This window comes from Cricetulus griseus, chromosome 6 (assembly GCF_003668045.3).
Source record: "Cricetulus griseus strain 17A/GY chromosome 6, alternate assembly CriGri-PICRH-1.0, whole genome shotgun sequence".
NCBI lineage: Eukaryota > Metazoa > Chordata > Mammalia > Rodentia > Cricetidae > Cricetulus > Cricetulus griseus.
In genome coordinates this window covers 140,779,720-140,805,880 of record NC_048599.1, presented here as the reverse complement: position 1 = coordinate 140,805,880, position 26,161 = coordinate 140,779,720, and the positions used below count along the sequence as shown (strand labels likewise).

At 43.8% G+C, this 26,161-nt stretch overlaps 1 protein-coding gene across 3 annotated transcripts in view; it reads right to left on the bottom strand.

The window, feature by feature from the left end:
• The window catches only part of Setx (senataxin), a 55,510-nt gene extending 45,662 nt beyond the window's left edge, over positions 1 to 9,848 (bottom strand). The window contains exons 1-4 of one of the 3 annotated variants that reach the window (XM_027423090.2): positions 9,712 to 9,848; positions 8,972 to 9,090; positions 5,449 to 5,632; positions 2,107 to 2,314 (exon numbers count right to left, since the gene is read on the bottom strand). In XM_027423090.2, coding sequence (XP_027278891.1) covers positions 2,107 to 2,314; positions 5,449 to 5,625 — 385 coding nt within the window. In that variant the 5' untranslated portion in view covers positions 5,626 to 5,632; positions 8,972 to 9,090; positions 9,712 to 9,848. Of the gene's footprint in view, positions 1 to 2,106; positions 2,315 to 5,448; positions 5,633 to 8,971; positions 9,091 to 9,188; positions 9,486 to 9,711 lie in introns of those variants that run through there. The other 2 variants (XM_027423088.2, XM_027423089.2) reach the window with 2 other exon arrangements.
• Positions 9,849 to 26,161: the final 16,313 nt, after the last annotated feature.

Below are 26,161 nucleotides of genomic sequence, written 5' to 3'. Positions count from 1 at the left end.
GCCCAGAGATCAGAAGGGGTTGAGGGTCAGATCCCCTGGATCTGGAGTTACTGATATGAGCTGCTATGTGAGTGCTGGAAACTGAATCTTGATCCTCTGCAAGAGCAGCCAGTGCATTAACTGCTGGGCCATCTCTCCAGCCCTGCTTATTAGGGGTGTATTAGTCTTTGTTTAAGGAGCTGACTGCTGGCCTTGACTATTCACTCTCCCAAAGGACCTGGAATCTGACTCCAAGCACCAACAATGTGTTGGCTCACAACCATCTTTAACTCCAGTCCCAAAGGATCTAACATCTTCTTCTGGCTTCCTTGGGTATTTACACATATGTGGCACATAGATGTGTGTGTATATATCACACAGGCTAAACACTAATATAAAAAATAGCAATGAAAATGCCCCCCATGAAGGCTTTTTTATTTTTTGAAAATGTGTAAGGGGCTTTCAGTTTAAAATCTAGTTAACTGGAAATTAATAATTTATCTAATCAAAAGCAGAGCTTGGTGGCATAAGCCAATGATCCCAGCACTCCAGAGGCAGGTGAATATCCCTAAGTTAGAGGCCAGAATTGTCTATATGGTGAGGACTAGCACAGTCATAGCTACAAAGAGAGACCCTCTCAAAAAGATAGCTTTATCTAATCAAATATTTATATTTACAGAGGATAAAGAAAATAAATAAATCAAAATAAAATTAAAAATGCAAAAAGTGTTATATTTATAGGGTAACTATATGGTCTCAAGTAACATGGCAAAAAAAAAAAAGATATAGATGGGCCTGGTGGCACAAGCCTGTAATCCCAGCTACTGGGGAGGCTGAGGTGAAAGGATCAAAAATTCAAAGCCTGCCTAGCTACAGAGTGAATTCAAGGCCAGCTTGAGGCAACTTAATAAGATGCTGCCTTAAAATAAACAATACTTGCCAGGTTAGGAATATAGAGTACTTGCCTAAGGTATGCATGATCCTGGGTTCAATCCCCAGTATTGCATCCCCCACCCACCCCCCAAAAAAATAATAAATAAAATGTATGTGTAAGTGAACTATTTTGGATTAAGAGAATAAATACAACCAAATTCAACGTGCTGTCCCTAGTCACTCTCAAATGAATTGGCCCCAAACCACATTTGTAACAACTGAGAATGTATGGGCTAGACACTATAGATGTCCTAGGATTCTTTGTACCTGGTAAGTATGATGGCCCACACTTCTCATCCCAGTTCAGGAGGCTAAGCCAGGACTTTGATTTCAAAGCCACCCTGGACTGAGATTCATTGCAAGAAATGAAAATATAATAGCCAAACTGGAACCGCCACAACATGCCATGAGAGCTAATTAATAAAAATTGCTACAGACCAGTTGTGTGGTTGGTTTTGTTTGCTTTGAGAAGGTCTCATATATCCCAGGCTGGCCTGGAAGTGTCTATGAGGACATTCCTGCTTCCACCTCCCTAGTAATGACATTACAGGTATATACCAAGCTGGTTAGAGCAGTGGTTCTCAACCTGTGGGTCTCCACCCATTGGGGTGTCACATATCAGATATCCTGTATATCAAATATTTCTATTAGGATTCATAATAGTAGCAAAAGTATGAAGTAACAACAAAAGTTTATGGCTGGGGGTCACGACAACATGAGGAACTGTATTAATCAAAGCATTAGGAAAATTGAGAAACACTGGATTAAAGGCTACTAGCCGGGCATTGGTGGCGCACGCCTTTAATCCCAGCACTTGGGAGGCAGAGGCAGGAGGATCTCTGAGTTCTAGACCAGCCTGGTCTACAAGAGCTAGTTCCAGGACAGCCTCCAAAGCCACAGAGAAACCCTGTCTCAAAACAAACAAACAAACAAACAAACAAACAAGGCTAATATTTTTGGTTGTGACAATAACAAGCTAGGGGATGTAGTGAACAAAGGCTAGGCCTGCTACTAACAATCACATAATGAAAACCAGAGTCCTGAGGAAAAATGAGCTGGTCTAAAAAGTCTGTATTGCCGCTTGGCGGTGGTAGCCCATGCCTTTAATCTCAGTACTCAGGAGGCAGAAGCAGCAAAGACAGTCTGGTCTACACAGAGAAACCTGTTGGGGTGGGGTGGGAGGAAGATACTCACTAACACGCTCATGAAGAAGCAAATAAGGGTACTTCAGTATTTCAAAAAGAGGAACTCGAAGCTTATTTTCAAAATCTTGGCCACTACAGTCAAATAGCTGTTCTTCTCCATTGTTGTCTACTATATATAATTCATCATCTTCAACTTCTGCCTTCATAGACTTCTCAAAGTGATTTATGAGGCGTAAGGTTTCTAGTTCCCATAAAACCTATAGAAAGATGAAAGCAGTGTTTTTTTATCTTAATAAAATATGCTGTGTATGATAATCAAACTTGTAGAAGGCCTTTTTCCTCTAAGTACAAAAATTTGCAACATCCCTTTTATCTCAGCACTCTGTAACACAGAGGCAGGCAGATCTGAGTTCGAGGCCCGCCTGGTCTACAGAGCAAGTTCCAGAATAGCCAGGGCTACACAGAGAAATCCTCTCTCAAAAAAACAAAAACAAACCAAAAAATTACAAGTTTAAAGTAGCAGCTATCACACATCATATATACACAGACATAACTTGAAGCTAGAGGTTCAATTTCTATACTTTCAACAAAATGAACACACATAAATGAGTTTCATCCAGTTTGGCTTCCCAACACATGTAAAATTGTTTACATGATTTCAGCCCCAAAGTACTATACACACACTTAAATTTAGTTTAAAAAAGTAAAAAAGTTCAGCGGGGCGTTGGTGGCGAATACCTTGAATCCTAGCACCCGGGAAGCAGAGGCAGGTGGATCTCTGTGAGTTCGAGGCCAGCCTGGTCTCCAGAGGGAGTGCCAGGATAGGCTCAAAAGCTACACAGAGAAACCCTGTGTAGCCAAAAAAAAAAAGAGTAAAAAGTTCAAAAGCTGTGATGTAACTCAGCTGTTAGATGCTCCCCTTAGCAGGCATGAGACTCCTGTTCCATTCCCAGCATAGGTAGACTGGGATAGCACAGTCCTGAAATCCAAACACTGAAAAGGTGGAGGCAAGAGTACCAGAAGCTAAAGGTCATCATCAGCTGCACAGAGTTTGAAAGCAGTGTGAGCTAGATACCTGTCTCAAATAAGAAAAGACCTTTTCCTTGGCATCCATAGCTCTGCTATACAAGTTGGTAATAAAGGCTTAACTTTTAGCATGTCATGGCTTTCACCGTGCCTTCCTTACTAGGCACATCTAGCTTCTGCCTGAGAGATATGTTATTTTTCCTTTTATTTGACCACTTCAGGCCACTGTAGGTGGCCTAATTTCAAAACTGTTATCTCAGGAACTAAGGTAGCCTAAGGAGAAGGAAAAGAGACAGGAAATGTCCAGTCAATAAAGCAGGTAGAATTCACACATTTACTGATTACAATATTCACTGCCTTACAAGAGTATGATTCATGACCCTCCAAACAGTTACAATAGGAACATCAGTCATCAGTGATCACAAATCACCAGAACATAAATAACAATGAAAATGTTCAAAATAGGAAAATTACAAAAGCTGACACAAAAAGAGGACGTGAGTCCATGCTCCTAGAAAAGTGGCACTGGTAAGATTTGTTCAAAACAAGATTACAAAACCTTGAAGTTGTAAAAACACAGTTCAGTAAGTCTAAGAGCCAAACAAGATGCACCTATATGAATTTTTTTAAGTTCCTAAATATGGCCCTTTATAATAAAGCCTGAGTACTAAGAATGAGAGACTTATACATTACCCTGCTGTCTTGCTACACACATGGAAATAATTCTGCTATATTCAGATATATAAACTATAAGCTATTCCAAACTAAATGAGAAACAGCTGGTGCTCCTTTGTCAAAGACATGAAAACAGGCTTTTCTTGTCCTGTGCATGCATGAAATGACAGTAGTCAGAAGGTAGAGACAAGCAGATCAGAAGTTCAAGGTCATTCTTCACTACGAATATAAAACCAGTCTTATCTCAAGGGATGTGGGGGTTACTTTACCTTAAATATAAGTTTATGCATAAAGACATTGGATAGTTTCAGCATAAAAATTAAGGATAGGGTGATGCTCAGTAAGTTTAGTGCTTTTCTTGCACAAGCTTGACAACCTGAATTCAGATCCCCAGATCCCCAACACTTATGTTAAAAAACTGGGTACACAAGTTCCGTGTCTGTAATGAGTGCCAGGATGAGACATGGATTCCTGGAGCTTGTTGGCTAGCCAGTCTGCCTCAATCATTCAGTAACTAGATCCCATTTCAAAATATAAGGCAAAGCGCTCTCTCCTCCCCCCCTCTCTCTCTCTCACACACACACACACACACACACACACACCACCCACCCACCCCCGACCTCTGGAAAGAGACTGTTCACCAAGTCTCCTTATCAGGAATTCACTGACCATCTTGTGAAAGCCCACACCAGAGTCTCTGTTCAGGGAACCCAGGCTCCAGCTGTGGCCACCACATAGGGGTTTTTATGCAAGATAAATGAAGTGAATTAAGTCTGTTTAAAAAAAAAAAAGGCCAGGCAGTGGTGGTGCACCCCTTTAATCCCAGCACTCGGAAGGCAGAGGCAGGCAGGTAGGCAGGTAGATCTCTGTGAATTTGAGATCAGTCTGGTCTACAAGAGCTAGTTCCAGGACAGCCTCCAAAGCCACAGAGAAACCCTGTCTTGAAAAACCAAGAAAAAAAAGGTGGAACTCAATAAAGGAAGACATCCAACACCAATCTCTGCCTTACACATGTACATATAAAAAGAGAAACATATATATATCACATACATCAAAAATGATTCCCCATCTATGATGCATCTAATATCTATTCTTCATGAGATAAATGTAATAAACCTAACATGATTGCCTTTAGAGTTTATAAGTATCTCAATAAAAAAAGAAAACAAGCTTTTTTGCTTCTTGGAAACAGGGTCTAACTAGGTAAGCCAGGTTGACCTACAACCTATAATTATCCTGCCCTACTTCCTGAGCACTAGAAATAAATCTTTTAAAAAAAAATTGTTATTTATCTATTAGGTATACAGTGCTCTCTGTCTGCATGTATCCTGCAGGCCAAAAGAGGGCACCAGATCTCATTATAGATGGTTGTGATCCACCATGTGGTTGCTAATAATTGAACTCAGGAAGAACAGCCAGTGCTCTTAACCTCTGAGCCATCTCTCCAGCCCAGAAATAACAATGTTTTTTAAACATTTTATACCAAAATAACTACAACTGACATAAAACTGTACTTTTAAAGTTTCAATTCAAGTCCATCAGTAAGTATTTAAAGCAACTGTTATGTACTGGGAAGTTAGATACTAGAGTTGTACTAGATTTCAAAGCTTTAGTCATATAGCACCATTTCCCTTAATGCTTTTGACAGCTACTCTTACTATCTTCCTGGTTAGGCTCTACTGCAAATTACCTCATGCAAGAACGGCACCTCATCTCTGGCTCTGTGGTACTCAGCCACACACTCTAAGCAGTAGCAGAGGTCTTCATCAGCTGTTTGAAATTCACTCGATCCAGTGCTAGATGCATAGCACTTCAGAACATCAACGGTGGAAGTACCACCTGGAGTACACCAACAGCAGGTGCTCATTCTGTACCTAGAACAGTAAAAGAGGACACTTGTGATCCAGTCATCTAAAAAACTGCTTCCAGAGCCAAAATGTTCTGCTGGCCATTTTATCAAAACTGAGTAAACCCAAATCTGAAAGGAGGGCAGGGGTGAAGCATAGTAACAGAGTACTTGTCTCACATGTAATCCATGGATTTGATCCCCAACATCAGCAAAAAAAAAAAAAAAAAAAAAAAAACTGAACACAGGCTGGAGAGATGGCCTAATGGTTAAGAGCACTGGCTGTTCTTCCAGAGGTCCTGAGTTCAATTCCAGCAACCACATGGTGGCTCACAACCACCTTGAGTGAGTCTGGTGCCCTCTGCTGGCCTACAGAGCACATGCAGACAGAAGACTGTATACATAATAAATAAAATCTTAAAAAAAAAACCAAAAATCTGAACACATTCTGTTAGTCTCAACACCTTAAGGGGTATACCATTATGTGCCAAATGGGTTCAAACTACACAGTACTGATGCAAAGCCAGAAAAAAACACAAATTAATGCCTTCTAGCCGGGCATTGGTGGCTCACGCCTTTAATCCCAGCACTCGGGAGGCAGAGGCAGGTGGATCTCTGTGAGTTCGAGACCAGCCTGGTTTACAAGAGCTAGTTCCAGGACAGCCTCCAAAGCCATAGAGAAACTCTGTCTCCTGTCTCGAAAAACCAAAATGAAAAAAAAAAAAAAAAAAAAAAAGATATACACTTCAGAGTATCCCAATAACTTAAAAAGCTAATATGTTTTCATATTCCTAAAAAGTAGTTCTAGAAAGTTCCACACATTAAAAAATTCATATAAATCTATAAGAAAAAGTAAGATATAAACAAATTTCTCTATAGTCTCTTCAACCCACTGCTCTTCAACCCACTATTAAACTCCCAATAGCTACAAATGGTTGCTATCAAGTTTTTTTTTTTTTATACGATCTCATTCAACCTTCACCATCCAAACTCCAATTTAAAGGGTTTTAAGATGATCTTCCAAATCCTAGCAGTCTCTAAAGTACCAAGAATAAAAAGATTACTCCAAACCTACATAGAAACCCTGTCTTGGAATAAATTAATTAATTAACTAATTAACAGAAAGCCCACTGTAGCTAGATTAAAAGCAAATGTGTGCCCTGATACAGATTAAATACATAGGTTAAGGCAGGGAAAATGAAGAATGAGTCAGGAGGATCCAGAACTGCCCCAATCTAAATGAAAAAGCTCCATATAGTTAAAACTGAAACAATTTAAACAGGATAAATAATACTGAATAATAAGACAATAAATCAACACAATTTAATTATAGTAATAAACATAAATGAATAAAAAATGAGACCGAAGGGACACACTTTCCCTAAGAATTCCAAATAATAGCAGTTATATCCTGTTGAAGGAGATGGAATCCCTCAGGTGGAGCCCCTTAGACTATGAAATATTTACTTATTTAAGTAAAATACTTATTTAGTATACACTATCCTGCCTGCATGTATGCCTGCAGGCCAGAAGAGGGCACCAGATCTGTATAGATGGTTGTGAGCTAGACGTAGTTGCTGGAATTGAACTCAGAACCTCTGGAACAGCAGCCACTGCTCTTAACAGCCAAGCCATCTCTCCAGCCCTGGACTAGGCTTCTTAAATTGTTTCCAAAAACAAAAATTTAGAAACAAAACACACACACACACACACACACACACACACACACACACACACACACACACTTTCTGATTAGCCAAATGAAGGAAAAAGTTACAAGTATCACTGTAAATGTCTTTATAAATTCATTTCATAAACTCCATGGCACTAACCCATGCATACTTATCAGGTGGTATCACTCTTAAAAGCTAATCTGACACAAAAGTTTACTCCTGTATAACAGAAATATATGCATACATTACACAAAGACTGTATTTATTGATAGCCCTAAATTTCATGAAAATAGCAATTAGGAAAAAAAAAAGCAGCAGGTGAGTTCAAGGCCAGCCTGTCGTACACAGTAGAGTTCCAGGAATAGTCAAGGCTAGGTAGAGACCCCGTCTTAAACAAAACAAAAAACAAAAAACAAAAAAATCCTCATGATTAGATAACTACTGCTGTGGAAGAGGTCCAGAGTTCAATTCCCAGCAGCTATGTCAGGCAGCTCACAACTCCCTGTGACTCTAGCTCCAAAGGATCTGACACCTCTGGCCTTGACTCCTGTACTCCTCCTCTCCTACACACACACAAATATTTTTAAAAAATGGTTACTTTTACACCTACTTCTGAAGTATACTTTCTTCACACTTCTATACAATTTTAGAGTAGCTTTCAACATTAAAATACAGACAGAAAATGATGTTTAAAGATGAGTTAAAAAAAAAAAAAAAAAAAAGGCCTGGCCTTGGTGGTGCACACTTTTGATAGCAGCACTCGGGAGGCAGAGGCAGGCACAGATCTCTGTGAGTTAGAGGCCAACCTGGTCTACAGAGCTAGTTCCAGAACAGCCTCCAAAACAATAGAGAAACCCTGTCTTGAAACCCCTCCCACTCCCGCAAAAAAAAAAAAATGGAGAGATGGCTCAACCATTAAAGGCTAGGCTCACAACCAAAAGAAAAAAAAAAATTTAACTGGGTATTACTGCCACCCATTCCATTTCTAAACCTTTTTGTCACCTTGTTCTTTCCCCTCTTGCTTTGCTTCATCTGAGTCCTAACATCTGTCCTTTTCAGTATCACTGAGTCTTGGTATACTTTCATCATTTCCTTAAATTACTGAAGAATTCTTATCTCTGCCTCATCCAACCCATCTCCAATTCTTCCTACAAAACGTTGCCCAGAAATTACTCAACAAATTATTCCAAAGCACAGGTTAAGTCCTCCAGTTTGCCGATAAAATTCCTAGCACTGAGCTCCACATACATGCTGCCATAATCTTGCTTCATTCTCTTGCTATACAACTCCCACCTCCTACATTTTCTCTGCCTAAAACTCAAATGTTTCTGGCATTCCTTGACAGCAGCTCTCCATCTGCCTTCATACCTCGACACAGCTCTTAATATTAGGAACACAAACCATCAAGTTGGTAATATAATACACTCCTTTAGTGAGTCTGAAAGAACACCTGCTGAGACCAGTATACAACACAACCTTGAATATCAGCAATCTGGGAAACCTGTCTCTCTTCCAGGGTCTTTGAGAATCTCCTCTATCCACGTTTTTATTGCCTTGTTTCTTGATCAAGGTGGTTTGGATTTCTGTTTACTTGTCTGCCCCTACATCAGCAATTGGAATGTCAGAGTACAGACCTACTCTCGATACTTATCAAAAAATTGAAAAAGAAGTTATTGTTTTAAAAAGACAATTACCTTGGCAAAACGTCCTACAGAGAAGTGATCCTCTTTGTTGAGATTGCTGGGCTTATTTGTGAATAGATGAGGCTCTGCGTTCAGATATACTCACACTTTGGCCCCCAAAAAGAACATTTCTGAAATTAAAAATGAAATAAAAAATGATAAACTGTCCCTTACATTAAGCATCTCACCTGGGCCTTGCATCAACCTTGAGTGTCACCTGATGAGTTACCTCGGTCAGGTTAGACGACACATCCGCAGACAAACTACGGTGCATGAAGGGGAGCGCTGTAACACTGATGCCCTAACTTCTCCAGGGGCTGTTACCCCTCGGGGGGCCCGGTGGGCATTTGGTCGTGTCTGCGGTGGGCGTGCTGGAGGCCATCAGCACTGCAACGCCTGGGGTCGAGGGACGCGCGTCCCGATGCCCGTGCGGAAGCGACGCCAGGGCGGAGGGCTACATCCTGCCGGCCCCTTCCCCGGGAGACCTCCCTCGTCCCGAGGCCCTGCTCAGCGCCCTCGCCGTGCATCGCGGGCCCAGAGCCGGCGGCGCTGAAGCCTGAACGGCAGGGCTCCCGCGGCGGGCCTGGCGTGCGTTAAGCACCAAGCTCAGCCCGCCCGAGGCCGCTGCAGCTCCTGTAGCTCGCTGCTCTCCCGAAAGAAGGGTCGGAGTAGGCGCCCTCCCCTGAGGGCCGCGCGCCCCACTACGCGCCCGCCTGAAGGCCCGCTCGTGGCCTGCCCGTCGCGCTCCTCACCCGGCTCGGCCCCGCTGCACAGCGTTAGCCCACCTCCATTCCTGCGGCCCCACAGCTAGCCGCGGGCGGAAGTGCTAAGCGAGCTCTGCGCCCAACCCGCTACCGCCGCGCGAGCGGGCCACGCCCCCAAACTTCCCCAGCTCCAGCCTTCTTGTTTTGGTACGCCAAGGGGGCGGGGGAGCCACGGCCCCGCAAAGGCCAGTGCTCCTGCGTCACTTCCGGGCTGAAGGGGAAGTCCGACCAATCACGGGCTCCTGCCCTAAGGGATAGTGAGTAGGCTGCGGAGCCGAGCCCCGCCCCCTCCCTCGGCCCGCCCCCTGCCGCCCCACCCCCCGCCGCCGCCGCCGCCGCCGCCGCTGCCGCCGCTCGTCCCGGCCTCTGCCCCGCCCCCGGGCGGGAGGGACACTTCCTTATCTACTTGCCGTTTTGGTATCGGTTCAGCTCTTCTGGTTCCTAACGTCTGTGGCGCCTAAGACAGCTTTCTTCTCTTTCCCTCAGAGACCTAGACAGTAAAATGTCTGCTTAGGGCGCCCCCGAGTTCAGGCCCGGGCAAAGCCTACACGGTTTAGTCCTTGTGTTCCCGACTTACTAGAACAGGTCCTGCTAACGGAAGACTCCCAGAGTCCCCAAAGGGCCGCCCACAACCTCTGCCCTCAAAAACGAGAATTCAGTATTACTTTCTAAGCCCAGCATGACGGTAAAATTGTTTTTACAAGCGCAGCACGCCTGTAATCCCAGCACCTAGAGACTTGAGGGCAGCGGACCCAGGCCTGAAGGCCAGCATCCTCCACAAAGCGAGTTCGGGGCCTACATTAAAGTCACCAAGAAATTATTTAAAAATTAAAATCTTTAAAAAAAGAAAAAAAAGGAGAGAGTGCGAGAAGTAACTCAGGAGAGCCCTTACCTAGCCCACTGAGGCACTGAGTTCCATTGCCAACGCCACAGAAAAGAACAAAGCAATAGGTGGCAGATTGGTCAGAGACCTCCTGCCCCGGGAGAATCTTCCCGCAGAATGAGAAGCCCGCGTGAGAAGCACGAGGGTAGAGCTCTAGAGAACATTCTGGAAAGGGGGCGTGGCTTATAAGGCAGCAAACGACCGTTAGGGGCTTTAGCCAATCAGGGTGCAGCAATTGAAGCCCAGCGCGAGGCGACCGTTATTTTTCTTGCTTTATGGGTTTCCCCCACCCATTTCGTCAAAGGTTTCTTTCAAAATCAAAGCTACAAAAAACGGTTTCAAATTAAAAGTATTATGTGTATGGATGGTTTTTAAAACAGCGCATTTATGTGATAAAAAAAAAACAACAACACTCTGGATACCTAACTGAAATTTTAAAAAATGAGAGGATAGACACTGTCCGAACTCCCATGTTCCTGATGATACAGATCCTTTCAGAATTCGTTACACAGATTTCAGATTTCAGCTATATACCGTGTTGTTTTATTCATGAAAGAACATAAATGCTAAGTTACTCATTGAGTTTAAGAAACATTATTCTGGGGCTGGAGAGATGGCTCAGAGGTTAAGAGCACTGACTGTTCTTCCAGAGGACTCGGCTTAAATTCCCAGCAACCACATAGCAGCTCACAGCTGTCTGTAACCCAGTTCCACGGTACCCAACACCTCATGCAGGCGAAACACCAATGTACATAAACTGAAAAAGAACAAAAGAAACATTAGTCTGGAGCTGGAGAAATAGCTCAGTACTTATGAACACTTACTGTTCTTTCAGAGAACCCAAGTTTAATTCCTGTCACCTACGCCGTTGCTTACACCTGTCTGCAACTCCATCCTAGGTGATCCGAACAGATGCCCTCTTCAGGCCTTCTCAGACACTGCCACTGCAAGTGGTGCATATACAATCAAGCAAAACATTTATAAAGATAATATGAAAAGCAAAACAAAACAAATAAAAAAAAACCTTCTGAATTGTGAACACATGGACTTATTGTTAAAACAGGGTGGATTACACCCGGGGACGTCCCAGAATAGTTATAAGGAGCACAAAAATATGATTTGTCTTCATATGAAATCAGAACCAAAAAGTTTTAGGCTGGCACAGATGTTTTCCACGTAATAGTATATTTGTCCTTATAAATAAAGCATGATTTTTACTACTTCTTTTGGGGATGAAAATGAAGGCAAATATTTCCTGTGTCCCACAAAATGTCTCTGAAGCCTCCGTGACTCTTTATAATTTTCCCCTCCCCCATGTTTATTTATGAACAATCTAAGTCTACAATTTTTTGGGGGGGCGGTTTAGAGACAGGGTTTCTCTGTGGCTTTGGAGCTGTCCTGGAACTAGCTCTTGTAGACCAGGCTGGTCTGAACTCACCGAGATCCGCCTGCCTGTCTGATGCTGGGATTAAAGGCGAGCGTTCGCCCCTGCCACCGGCACCACAGCGCGGCAGAGTCTAACAAACTTTAACATTGGATAATTGGATTTTACCCTCAATCGTAGCACTTGGGAGATGGAGGCAGGAGGATCTCCACATGTTCCAGACAAGCTGGGGCTACAGAGTGAATTCCAAGCCAGGTAGGATGCAGAGTGAGACCTTATCTCAAAAAGCCAAATAGGAGTTTGGAGATGGCCAGATGCCCCAGTGTCACGGAGAAGATTCATGCTGCTCTTAGCCTTGGCCAGAGAAGCTGCTTCTTGCAGCAGGTAGCAGTTAATGCAGAGACTCATAGATGGCCAAAATGCCCAGTATCATTCAGTCTCGGATGTAGGTGGTCATCTACATCGACCCCCCACCACCAGCCAAGGCTCAAAGAAGGCAGAAAGAATGTAAGAACCAGCAGGTGGGAAAGAAAGCTGTGAGATGCTGACTCCTGAACACCGCATGACTAGTGCAGGCATAAAATCACAGCATTTGTGGTTACCAGCACAACATCAAGCCAATCAAAATTCCAGCGCTGGGGGTGGGGGGACGACCCGACCCAAGGCCCCACCCATATTAGATAAGCTATTGGCAGTTGATGGCAGTTGAAGGAAGGAAGAGTCACTCAGTCACTCTCCTTTGGGGGAATGTGACTGCTGGTAGGAGACTTGTTTTCTGGTGGATGGCCACACACCCATGTGCATGTGGGAAGTTCTAACTGGACTCAGGATGATTGATAACAACAAATAAGAATAAAGAGGCTAAGAAGCTGGGAGAGGGAGCACTAGAGGAGCTGGAGGAAGAAATATCAATATGCACTAATATGTGACGCTTCTGAATAATAAAATACATTATTTTTAGCTAAATAAAGTTGACCCTAAGAAGTTGAAGAGCCCAAACTGTGTTCAAATGCTAATCCCAAAGACGCAAGGAGAAAGACCACTGACCCAATTCATTATGGCCAAATTAATTAAAGCAAGCATTAATTAGTGCAAGGTTTTTATTTGTGTACATGGGCTAACTTTTGAAGAAAAAGAGGAGCAGATGAGACATGTTAACCAGTTTATTATTAGGCCCGGCAGAGTAGGGAGACTAAGAGGAACAGGGGTAATCGCTGACCACCATGGCCGGTCGCCATAGAGAGAGAAAAGAAGCAGAAGCAAACAGAGAGTGAAGAAGAAGCAGAGAGAGCCAGGCGTTGGTGGCGCACGCCTTTAATTCCAGCTCTCAGGAGGCAGAGGCAGGCAGACCTCTGTGAGTTAGAGGCCAGCCTGGTCTCCAGAGCGAGTGCCAGGATAGGCTCCAAAGCTACACAGAGAAGCCCTGTCTCAAAAACCAAAAAAAAAAAAAAAAAAAAAAAAAGAGAGAGAGAGAAAGAAGAAAGAAAGAAAGAAAAAAAGAAGCAGAGAGAGTGAAGCAGGGAAGTTGGAACTTTTAAAGGGAAGACTGGATGCTCACTGAGGTTCCACGCATGCCCAGAGTCCTCACGCAGGCTGTAAATGAGTGGTGGGTGATGTGGTGATAGCACGTGGGTGATGTGCGTGCCCAGACTGTTGTCAGGGAGCAGGGGTCTGTCCCTTAAGAGGTAGAGCCGATCAGCATTAAAGCCTGAACCTTTCATTCATAAGGCAGTGTTGAACATGTGCAAGATAAGGTTTCTATAATTCGGGGATAAGGGGTTTCCAAATGGGATTTGGTAGGCAAATAGATGGGGTTACAGAAGAAGATCGTAACAAGGGAGTCATAACAATAGGTGGTTATAACAGCCTTTGAAACAAAGGTAGGGGTGCAATATGATCAAAAACAAAGACTTTCAAAACAAAGACTTGGTTGCTGTTTCCTGGAACAGGTAACACAGAACCATTTGTAGTTAACGCTATAGGTGGAACATACCCCAATCTTTGAGAAACAAAGGTTTAATCATAAACAGGAATGAACCTAGTTTGTCTTTATTATAAGATAGCTTGGGGTTGGAGAGATGGCTCAGCGGTTAGGAGCACTGACTCTTCTTCCAGAGGTCCTGAGTTCAATTCCCGGCAACCACATGTTGGCTCACAACCACCTTGAATGAGATCTTGTGCCCTCTGCTGGCATGCAGGCCGAAGACTGTATACATAATAAATAAATAAAATCTTTAAAAAAAAAAAAAGAAGAAGAAAGAAAGCTTTAAGCCAGATGGTGGTGTTGCACACCTTTAATCCCAGCATTCAGGAAACAGAAGCAGGTAGATCTCTGAGTTCCAGGCCAGCCTGGTCTACAAAGTGAGTTAGGATGGCCAGGGCTACACAGAGAAACCCTGTCTCAAAATAAACAAATGGCAAGCACAGCATCTCTTTTTTTTTTGGGGGGGGGGGGTGGTGGGGACCAGACTGGCCTCGAACTCACAGAGATCCGCCTGCCTCTGCCTCCCGAGTGCTGGGATAAAGGCATGCGCCACCAACGCCCGGCTGGAGAGATGGCTCAGAGGTTAAGAGCACTGACTGCTCGTCCAGAGGTCCTGAGTTCAATTCCCTGCAACCACATGGTGGCTCACAACCATCCGTTATGATATCTGGTGCCCTCTTCTGGTGTGCAGATGATATACATGGAAGCAGAATGTTGTATACATGATAAATAAATAAAATCTTTAAAAAACAAACAAAAAAAGGATAGCTTCCAGGCTGGAGCTGGGCAGGCAGAGGCAGGTGGATCTCTGTGAGTTTAAGACCAACCTGATCTACAAGAGTTAGTTCCCAGGGCAGCCTCCAAAGCCACAGAGAAACCCTGTCTCAAAAAGGCAGGAAAAAGAGAAAAAGAAAAGAAAAAAAAGCCCAGGCTGGTTCATCACAACAAAAGTACAAGAATAAAATTGTGAATGGCCTTATGGGAGAGGGGAATGGAAAGGGAGAAGGAAGAGGGGAAACCAGGTGCAGCAACCAAAAGGCCAGAGGTGCAAAAAAGGGGTGAGTAACCAAAATGTCTGGATTATATAGGGAAGAACCTCTGCAGGCAGGGCAGCCCAGCTCAGTTTAGGTTAGATGGTAGCATCCAGCCATATCCTGCAACAGGTAAGGACTGAGGGATGCTGGGAGAACCTGAGGCCAGATCTGCTTTGATATGTTAAATAGGCACCTCAGCCTATTGTCCCAGGTTGGAAACTTGACAAAGACAAATTCCCAGGAAGCCACACATTGGAGACTCCTGTCTTTAATCCCAGTATTTAAGAGGCAAAGGCAGGTGGATCCCTTTGAGTTCCAGGCCATCCTGGTCTTCAGAGCTCCTGGATAGCAAGGAAACCTGTCTAGAAGAAAACAAAGTTCCCAGGAAGCAGTGACACCTTCAAACTGAACCTTCTGTGAAATGGATACACTTACTGATTAGAATGTCAATGACTGTGAAGAGGCTGGAATGCCATGTCCAGAGACCAATTAGAGTTTATCTTGTGACATCTTGAGACACCATATAGACCTAACATCCTGTGACTAACAGATTATAAACCTTTGGAATGCATTAACTCAACAAAGCCCTACTTTACACCAACCCAGAAACATACCTCAGAGGCTTCACTTCTGTAACTACCTTCTTAATGTTTCTACCAATGTGTTTTAAAATTGCTTTGATTTATGACTCTTTGTTTTGTTACTACAAAAGCTTCATGAAATTGCTTCAATGTTGGAACATGGAATTAGGGGTAATGTAAATAAATCTGTTACTGATCTCTATAGTCATTCATATTTGGTTCCACAATAGATTATCTCTTATCCCTTTGAGGAGAGAGTTGTGGTTTTTCGTGGACATTATCAACTCATTTTTAAGAGGTTTTTAATCCTTTCTGAGTCATAGGCACTGTTATGAGTGTGTGCTCCTGGTTGTGCAACCTTGTCACCACGTGCTAAATCTTTTTACAATTATGCATTCTAAGGATGAGAAAAACTCCTAAACTGGACGTGGTAGCTCATGCCTTTGATCTCAGCATTCTGGGAGGCAATGGTGGAAGCCCCCCCCCCCCCCGGAGGCTCAGGCCCCCAGGATCTCAGCCCAGGACCCTCCACCACCCCAATCACCAGGAGACATCGAAACTTGATGCAAACAGCAAGAGGCTTTATTGCAGTTGCTTAACGAGCTAACCCCATGTTAGCTTGGGCCTTTCATCCACCCACCTTGGCAGATGACTGAGAAAGACAACGAGAAGCAACGGCATAGAGATCTTATAGGGTAGCATAAGGGGAGTGTCTAGAGATACCCATAGGCTCAGGATTGGTGTGCCTCCAGGCTTGGAGGGCTTGCCCTGTGTTGATTGGTCAACTGGCCCATAGGCCCATAGGCCCTCCCAGGGCAGTTACTATGCTCTGCATGTCATTGCTGTTCACTTGTCTATAAAGCATACCCAGAGGTGTAAAGCATAGCACCACCAGCTAACTTCTGATTGGTTCCTTGCCACGAGGCAGACATCTGACCTCCTAGTGACGAAGGCAAGGTCAGACAAGCACGCATTAGGCTGTTATGGCTCCTAAAATGGGGAGCTGGTCCCTTCAGAGGCAGGTGGATCTCTGTGAGTTAGAGGTCAGCCTGGTTTATAGAGGGAATACCAGGACAGCTAAGGCTACAGAAAGAAACACTGTCTCAAAAAAAGAAGAAGAAAAAGAAGAAGGAAATGCATCCCATATCCTTTCCTTTCCTGGTAATCTGTGACTCAGAATGTCCTGTTGTCAATAAATGTCTCCTTCTGTCTACATGAGTCCTTTGGTCATTTTAAAACTGAATCATTTGTCTCATTGTTGCAAGAGCTCTATGCCCTTTTGGGTTGTAGGGTCTTTGTTACTTGTATTTGTTGCAAATATTCCCCTTTCCCACATCATGGTTTGATTTTTTTTTTCTTTTTTTAATGAGACAAGGTTGCACTATGTAACCCTAGGCTGTCCTTGCACTCACTGTGTAGACCAAGCTGGTTTCTGTCTTCCTAGTGCTAGGATTAAAAGTGTGTGCCACCATCCCTGTGTCTTGAATTTTTATGTTCTTAACAGTCTCTCTCTTTCTCTTTCTTCTACAAACTGAACCCAAGGGCTAGCCTAATTTTTCTATCACCTCTTCAGTGGTCAGTGTTTCCTGTATCCTGCTTACAAATTCACAGGCATGTTACCTTGTATTTCTCTTGTAGAACTCAAGGCTTCAGCTCTTGAGGTTTTTTTTCCTGTGTAAAAATGATGAATTGGAATTTAGATTGACTTTCTCCAAGTGTGTGTCCATCATATCCAGCTTTTTCATAGTAATATTTTATAAAGACCATCATCTTCAGCAACTGTATGACTTGCTGATTTACTAGTTCTTGATGCTTAATTTTAAAAAAGCTATAAGCACACAGGAAGCCCTCAAATCACTCCACCCTTTAAGAAGAGCTACAGAACCAAGGAAATGTAAAGTTAGCACAGGAAGTAAATAGTCATGATAAGAGTGTAGGTAAAATCAAGAACAGCAAAACACTATAAAAATTAACAAAAACAAAGGTGAACAAGATTGGTATCAGGGCTGCATCTTTGTGTCTGTCCCAAAGTCATGAATGGAAACCCTAATCCCCATAGAATGGTATTAGGTGGACCTCTGAGAACTACTAAGCCTCAATGCAACTGTTATTCTTGGAATAAATGGCTTATATCCTCCTCTGTGTGAGCACACAACCAGATAGGGTCACCTAAGAGCCAGGAGAAGTGGCCTTATTGCACCACTTCCCAGACTCCAGAACTTCAGACTCCAGACAGTATGGATACCATGTGGACACAGACATATATACAAACAGACAAAACACCCTTACATACTGGATAGTGATGGTGCATGCCTATAGCTCCAGCACTCTGGAAGCAGAGGCAGGTGGATCTATGTGAGTTTGAGGTCAGCTTGGTCTCCAGAATGAGTTCAGGATAGCCAAGGCTACACAGAGAAACCCTGTCTTGAAGGAAAACAAAACAAAAACACCTATATTCGTAAATTTTTTTAAAGTAGGGGGATGGGCAGTGGTGGTGCATGCCTTTTACCCCTGCATTTGGAAGTCAGAGACAGGTGGATCTCTGTGAGTTTGAGACCAGTCTAGTCTACAAGAGCTAGTTCCAGGACAGCTTCCAAAGCCACAGAGAAACCCTGTCTCAAAATCCCCCCACCTCAAAAAAAGTGAGGCGGAGCAAACTAGTCTACTGATTTTATAGAGGTTTTTTGTTTGTTTATTTGGTTTTGGTTTTCCAAAACAGGATTTCTCGGTATATTCCTGGCTGTCCTGGAACTCATTTTGTAGACCAGGCTAGCCTGGAGCTCAGAGATGCACCTGCCTCTCCTTCCTGAGTGCTGGGATTAAAGGCATTGAAGGGCCCAGACCCTCACACAGACCCCTGCTTTGGCAGCCATGACAGGCTACAGAAAAGACCCAGCAAGACTTAGCAACATGTAGTAACCTCCCAACCTTGCCAGAACTTGCCCTCCATATGGCGAGGAACCGATCAGAAGTGTTTTTTGTTTTGTTTTGTTTTTGTTTTTGTTTTTTGTTTTTTTGAGACAGGGTTTCTCTGTGTAGCTTTGGAGCCTGTCCTGGCACTCACTCTGGAGACCAGGCTGGCCTCTAACTCAGAGAGATCCGCCTGCCTCTGCCTCGCAGGTGCTGGGATTAAAGGCCTGTGCCACCAATGCCCAGCTCTGATCAGAAATTTGCAGGTGGGCTCTGGATGTGCTTTACTGATAACAGTGGAAAGCAGAGTGCAGCAACCACCCTGGGAAGGGTCTCTAGGCATAGCAACTTTGCTGCAGGTGCAGCTGATCAATCAACACAGGACAGGTTGTCCAAACCCGGAAGTGCACCAATCCTGGGACTGTTGCTATGCAACTATCGAGCCTGCAGACAATTGCTTTGTTCTACCCTAATAAATTCCCTGCCCCACTGCTGCTTGAGGTCCCTTGCCTGCTTCACCCGCCGTGTCAGATGGACAAGAGAGCCGAGTTAACTCAAAAAATTAAAAGACTCTTTGCTTTTGAATCTGGTCAGGTCTCTTGGTGATTTGGGGGTTCAGAGTTTTGGCATGTGTGCCACCATGCCTATCAATTTTTTTTTTTTTTTTTTGGTTTTTTGAGACAGGGTTTCTCTGTAGCTTTGGAGCCTATCCTGGCACTGGCTCTGGAGACAAGGCTGGCCTCGAACTCACAGAGATCTGCCTGCCTCTGCCTCCTGAGTGTTGGGATTAAAGGCGTGCACTACCAATGCCCAGCTAACTTTTTTTTTTTAAACTAAAAAGGGGCTTATGAGAAAGTGTTGTGCCAGATGGAAAGAACAGAGAGGCCACTGGACCCCTAGGAAGGCAGAATCAATAAACAGAGGTGGAAGCCAGCTCCCTGTATGTACAAAGGCAAAGGCCTAAGATAGAAACCTGGAGCTGACCAGATAAACATGAGAAAAAAGACAGCACAGTCTGGGGGTTAGAAACGGACAGTGGCAGTGCCAGGGGTTCCAATCACCATAACTCAGAGAGCCTCATGTAAATGGTGTGTGATTATCTCTCTCTGGTGGTGCTGAAAGAATGTGCCCTGAGTGTGTCACTCCTCCAACTGACTTGTCCGCCGGTAGTTCAGAGAATTAACAACAACAACAAATCTCCTTAGCAAACAGGTCAGTGATTTTCCTCCTCTTGGGTTTCCTCTCAACTTCCCCCACTTTTCCTTATTTTCCCACATTTCTTTAATTGTTGATAAAACTTGCTTTGTTTACCTTGCTTACTTCTGTGTTGTCCACCTCTTTGCTCACTGTTGGCATGATCCAATGAATATAAGCACTAACTGTCACAGGTTGATTTTGGGTGACCAATGAGTGTCCAGCACCTAACATCCCTAGGTGGTATCCATTTAAATTAGTAACATCCCCACAGCTAAAAAGAATGGGGCACATCTACCCTGAACCAAGCCGTAGACTATAGGTTTGACAGTGCTTGACCTCCTGAGGTTCCATGAACATTTTAGGTCTGTTGCTCCTGTGCATCTATTCCACTTTATGGGGGGACCTGGATTTTTTGTAAACTAGGCCACATGAACAAGAAAGACCTTGTCCGAAAGTAAACTCTGTGTGTGTGTGTGTGTGTGTGTGTGTGTGTGTGTGTGTGTGTGTATGCATACGTGCATGCAAACTGAGGTGGAACAATTTTCCTCAGTCACTCTCTACCTTTCTTGCTTTCTTTCTCTTTTCTTTTTTTTTTCAAGACAGGGTTTCTCTGTATTTCTTTGGAGCCTGTTCTGGAACTTGCTTTGTAGACCAGGCTGGCCTTGAATTCACAGAGATCTACCTGCCTCTGCCTCCCAAGTGCTGGGAATAAAGGTGTATGCCACAGACAACTTATTTTTTATGATTATTATTAACTGGAGATAGGGTTTCTCTGTAGCTTTGGAGCATGTCCTGGAACTTGCTCATATAGACCAGGTTGGCCTCAAACTCACAGAGATGGGCATGTTTCTGCCTCCCAAGTGCTGGGATTAAAGGTGTGTGCCACCACCACACAGCTTATTTCATTATTTTTGTGTAGTAGTGATTTACCTGCACATAGGTATGTGCACATGAGTGCAGTGCCTAAGGAATCCAGGAGAGGACACCAGATCCCCCAGAACTCAAGTTACAAACCGCTGTGAACTGCCTTGTGTGTTCTTGGAGTTAAACCCAGGTCCTCTACAAAAGCAGCCAGTACTCTTAACTACTGAGCTGTCTCTCCAGCCTCTCTACCTTATTCTTTTGAGATAGGACCTAACATTTAATGTAAGCTCACTTTTTTTTTAAACTGTTGTTTAGTTTTCTCTTTTAAGATTTATTTATTTTTATGTATGAGTATTTGGCCTTCATGTATGCTTGTGTATCACATATGTGTAGTGAAAGGATCAGCTCCCCATTTCAGCAGCCATAACAGCCGAACACGTGCTTGTCTGAAGTTGCCTTGGTCACTAGGAGGTTAGGCCTGCCTCATGGCAAGGATCCAATCAGAAGTTAGCTGGTGGTGCTATGCTTTACGGCTCTGGGTGTGCTTTATGGACAAGTGCACAGCAATGACGCACAGAGCATAGCAACCACCCTGGGAGGGCCTATGGGCCATAACAACCAGTTGACCAATCAACACAGGGCAAGCCCTCCAAGCCTGGAGGCACACCAATCCTGAGCCTGTGCATACCCCTAGACACTCCCCTTATGCTGCCCTATAAGATCTCTATGCAGGTGCTTCAAGCTGTCATTCTAGCCATCCACCATGGCAGGTGGATGAAAGACCCCAGCTAACATGGGGTTAGCTCGTTAAACAACAATAAAGCCTCATGCAGTTTGCATCAAGCTTTCGACTCCTCCTGGTGATTGGGGTGACCGTGGTCCTGGGCTGAGATCCTGAAGGCCTGAGCTTCTGGGGGTCTTACAGTAGTACTTGAGGAGGCCAGAAGAACGTGTCAGATTCCCTGTAACTCCTACCCACACTTCTGTTTGTGACACTAAAAAACTGGATGACTCACTAAGCTAGACTTGGATGGAACCCTTCCTTTGCTCTATTGTGGGTGCCCCATCTAGGGATAAGATCTTAGTTCACCTCCCCCAGAGTAAGTTGCCCCAACAGACTTCAGTGAACCTCCTTTCAATGTGATGGCATCAAGGAGGGCAAACCAGAAGGAAGTTGTTGGGGCAGATCCCCTGTTCTGCCTTTGGCCTACCCACTGTTTCCTGCCATCTGACCTTGCCCGATCTGTCTTCCTCTGTCTTCAGAACAGTCGCCTGTACTTGCTCTCTGCAATCAGCTTTCAGTTTCCTTTAACTGCAGAGCTAGTTCTGGTTTTATTTCCTATACAAGGGAAAGATCCCACAGGAACAAATTAAATGCCAACACAACAGGAGACCTAGATGAACAAAATCCTTGAAATGGAAACTGTCAAAACTCAATGGAGAAGAAACAGAAAATCTTCAAGGCAGTAGACCAGAGGGACTGATTCGCTAAACAAAACCCATCAATCAAGAGAAGCTCAGGTTGCAAGGACTAAAGCACTCATAGTTTTTGTCAACTTGATTCAAACCTAGACATACCTGGGAAGATGGAACCTCAGCTGAGGAATTGCCTCCATCAGGTTGGCTTGTGAACCTGTCTGTGGGGCATTTTCTTGACTGCTAATTGTTATAATAGAGCCCAGCCCACTGTGAGCAGTGCCATCCCTGGATAGGTGGGCCTGGGTTGGATTAAAAACAGTAACTGAGCAAGTCAGGAAAAGCAAGCCAGTAAGTATATTCCTGCAAATCTCTGCCTCAGTTCTTGCCTTAGCTTCCATTGATGAGAGACTGTAAGCAGTAAGCTGAAATACCCAACCCCACAAGGTGTTTTTTTTGTCAGTGTTTTATCACAGCTGCAGAAAACAAACTAGGACAACCACACATTTCTCAAACTGCTCTCACATATGCCACAGTGAGAACAAAGGCTAGGGCTTAACACAGCAAGGTCCAGAGCATGGAGGAAGATGGTTAGGAGGGCTAATGAGATAACCAAACTAGACAGATAAGAGGAGGGGCAGCGCTGTAGGCCAGCAACAGCAGCCCCTCCCCTAACATCCCACAAGCCCTTGAGAGATGTAAGGCTCTACTGTCCTTTCTTCTTACTTGGAATGTAGCTAACTGTAACAGACTAAATCACAAGTAAATAGGAGACCACACCAGACCACCTTACAGAAAGGAGCTAAGTATGAGGTAATTGCACCTTGGTGGCTGGGATAGAGTTAAAATCTCTCCTTGTAAAGCTATAAGCAGATCAGTTAAGTGTGAGAACAAAGAGCACTTATTGTAATTAGCAGCATTTGAGACACCTGCAAGGTCAGAGAGTGATAAAGCTGGCCAATTGACTAGCAGCTAGCTCACCAACAAGGTCAAAGCTGGAGTCAGAGATGGGCAGAAGGGGGCTTCAACCACTCCTAACTGTGTGGGCAGAGCATGAACACTGCAAATTATCTTCCTGGCTCAGCCACTCCTATACTGTGTGTCTGTCATTGGCTCTGCCTAGGATAGCCAGAGAATTAGTTGGTTTCAGCAGAGACTATCTCAGCTTTTGTCCAGTTTCTGCCATGGTCCCATTAAAAAAAATTTTTTTAGGGCTGAAGAGATGGCTCAGAGGTGCTTTTTTGAGACTGTCTTGGAATTGTCTTTGAAGACCAGGCTCCAAAGCTATGAGAAACCCGGTCTCAAAAAAGCATAAAAAAAAAAAAAGGAAAAAAGAAAAAAGAAAGAAAGAAAGAAACCCTTCCAACTCAGGAGTTCCTCTCTCTTTCTTCCTCAATCTTACTCCTCTGTAAATCTTAGTAAAGTTGACTTTGATTCTGCATGCTGCCTCAAGAGTCTGTGCACTTAATTTCCCTTGGCATGAGACAATGAATTCAGCCACTGTCTCAGGTTGACCTTTGGTGACTATTTAGTATCTGCCACCTTACGACTCAGGGCCAAGCACAAGTGGAACAATAAAGGTTGCATTGCACTTAAAACCTGCATTAGGAAGACATTTCCTAACTCATCCCATGAGGCATCATGACACTGACTCAGATATATCACAAGACATTTCTCATAAATAATTCATAATTATTTTATAATCAAATCTGCCAATTTATATTTTATAGTTCAAGAGCTTAATTTATTTAAATTTAGTAATTATTAATAAGGTCTGCTGATTTTTTTTGTCTTTTTGTTTGTTTGTTTTGAGATAGGGTTTCACTATGTAACAGTCTTGGCTATCCTGAAGTAGCTCTGTTGACCTGGCTGGCTCACTTTTTTGTTTTTTGTTTTTTGAGACATGTTCTCACTATTTAACATAGATTAGAACTTACTATGTACACCAGGCAAGCCTCAAACTCGCGTAGATCTGCCTACCTCTGCCTCCTGAGTGCTGTGGCATTAAAGGTGTGCACCACCACACACCAGGCAATTTTGCTCAATTCTTCCATTACTGCCTTCACTTTTGTTAAAGATTTTATTCTAGATTACCATTTTATTTATTTGTTTTTAAGGTTTATTTACTTTTATGTGTATGGATGATGGGGAATGTACTGTGTATGTTCATCTTATTGATTATTGAATAAAGTACTGTTTGGCCAATGAGGCAGCAAGTTAGACAGGACTAGGAGGATTCTGGGAAATGTAGTAGAGAGTGGTGATCCAGGCAGGAAGTCACATAGCAAGGAGACTCATATTTAAGCAAGGACGAACAGGAAGTGTGCCCCCTTTTCCCCTCTGCTCCTCCTCCAGCGGCGTGATGTTATCCACCAGCAAGAGAGGACACCAATGGAAGGTGTCCAATAAGATAAGTCTTATAAAATATATAGATTTATAATAATTAAGACTGAGCTAGCAGATGAGAATCCTAGTCATTGGCCAAGCAGCATTTGTACTTAATAGAAGTCTCCATATTATTTTGTTCATCCACGTGGCGGGCAGAACTCAAGCATCTGGCAGAGACCGTCCATGTGGCAGTAGGGCTCGGGCTGCTTTTGGCAGAAAGATTTATCGTAACATATGAATGTTGGCCTACATGTATGTCTGGATACCATTATGCTTGCAGTGTCCAACAAGGCCAAAAGAGCATAGGATGCCCTGGAGCTGGAGGTACAGGAAGTTGTGGGTGCTGGACACTAAGTACTTAACCACTGAGCCATCTCTCCAGTCCTCCTTTCTGTTTTGTCATCGACATGTAGTGTGTGCACATGTGTGCATGTTTGTGTGTTTGCTGTGTGTGTGTGTATGTGAGCATGAGTGTGGAGGCCCAAAGTTGGTGTTATCTTCCTCAATTGTTCTCTGCTTTGTTTGCTAAGGCAGGGTTTCTCAATGAATCCAGAGCTTACCAATTCCAGCTAGTCTTGCTAGTCAGATTGCGCTCCTGAATCGCCTATAGGTTGTAGGCGATTAGTGATGATGTATTAGCCACTAGCTGGGTTTGTGCCCAAGTATGGTCAGGGGGTCTCGTCCTCTGCCATCTGAGTGCTGAAATTATAGGCAGCTATGTATTTTCACCTGAGTTCTGACAACCCAAATTCTAAGTCATCATGTTATGTGGCCAGGGCTTTAACTATTGAGCCTCCTGTCCAGCCCCTCCATGACTTTGGATGATCCTCAATTATTTTGTTTGGTCTTTAAAAGATAGCATCTCATATAGCTGAAACTGACCTTGGGCTCGATATGCAGCCAAGGATGATTTTGAACTCCTGGTCTTACTGCCTCAACCTCCTTCAGTGCTGGTATTACAGGAGTGTGTCACCATCCCAGGATAATTTTTTTTCTTAGATCAAAATCTTGCTATGTGGTCCAGGCTGTCCTTGCATTCAAGATGTTCTTGCAGATCAATAACTTTTTTTAGACATTTTTTGTTTGGGTGGTTTTAAATAGGTTTTCTGCCCCTCCTCCCCATAGGTTTCTCCACCAACGCAGTAAGCTAGATCATGCTGAATTGAAAAAGTATAACAGATTTATTTGAGCAAAGCAACTTACAGGTGGGTTCTCCAGTCCCAGAGATTGGGCCGGAGAAGCCATTCCCACAAATGAAAGCAGGCAGACTTTACAGGTTGTAGGCGATTAGTGATGATGTATTAGCCACTAGCTGGGTTTGTGCCCAAGTATGGTCAGAAACAGAGAGTTTTAGGCAGGGACTTGGGCAGAGGCAACTTCAAGGGAGGAAGCTGCAGTAGCCACCAAGAATGCAGAACTGGGTTTTTTGGCACCTTCTTTTGTTCAGAAACTCTCTGAGTGAGCAGGGATTTGGAGACAGAAACGGGAATGGGACTTTCAGGATCATACAGGGGTGAGTTGGAGGTTCCAACTGTACATCTTTGAGACAAGGTTCCATGTAGCCCTGGTGCCACCATGTCCAACTTTATTTTGTCTTTTGCTAGTTTGATTAGAAGTGTATCATTCTCAGCAGATAGCTATTTAGCTTTTCCTGGTGATTGTCTTCTTGAGTTTGAGGACCTTTGGGGCAGCTGTGTTATGCAATATACCAGGAGCCACACAGAGGCAAACTAGCCATAAGAATGGCTTGAGGAAATGATCTTTATTCCTGAGATTTGAAGGACTGAAAGCACATTA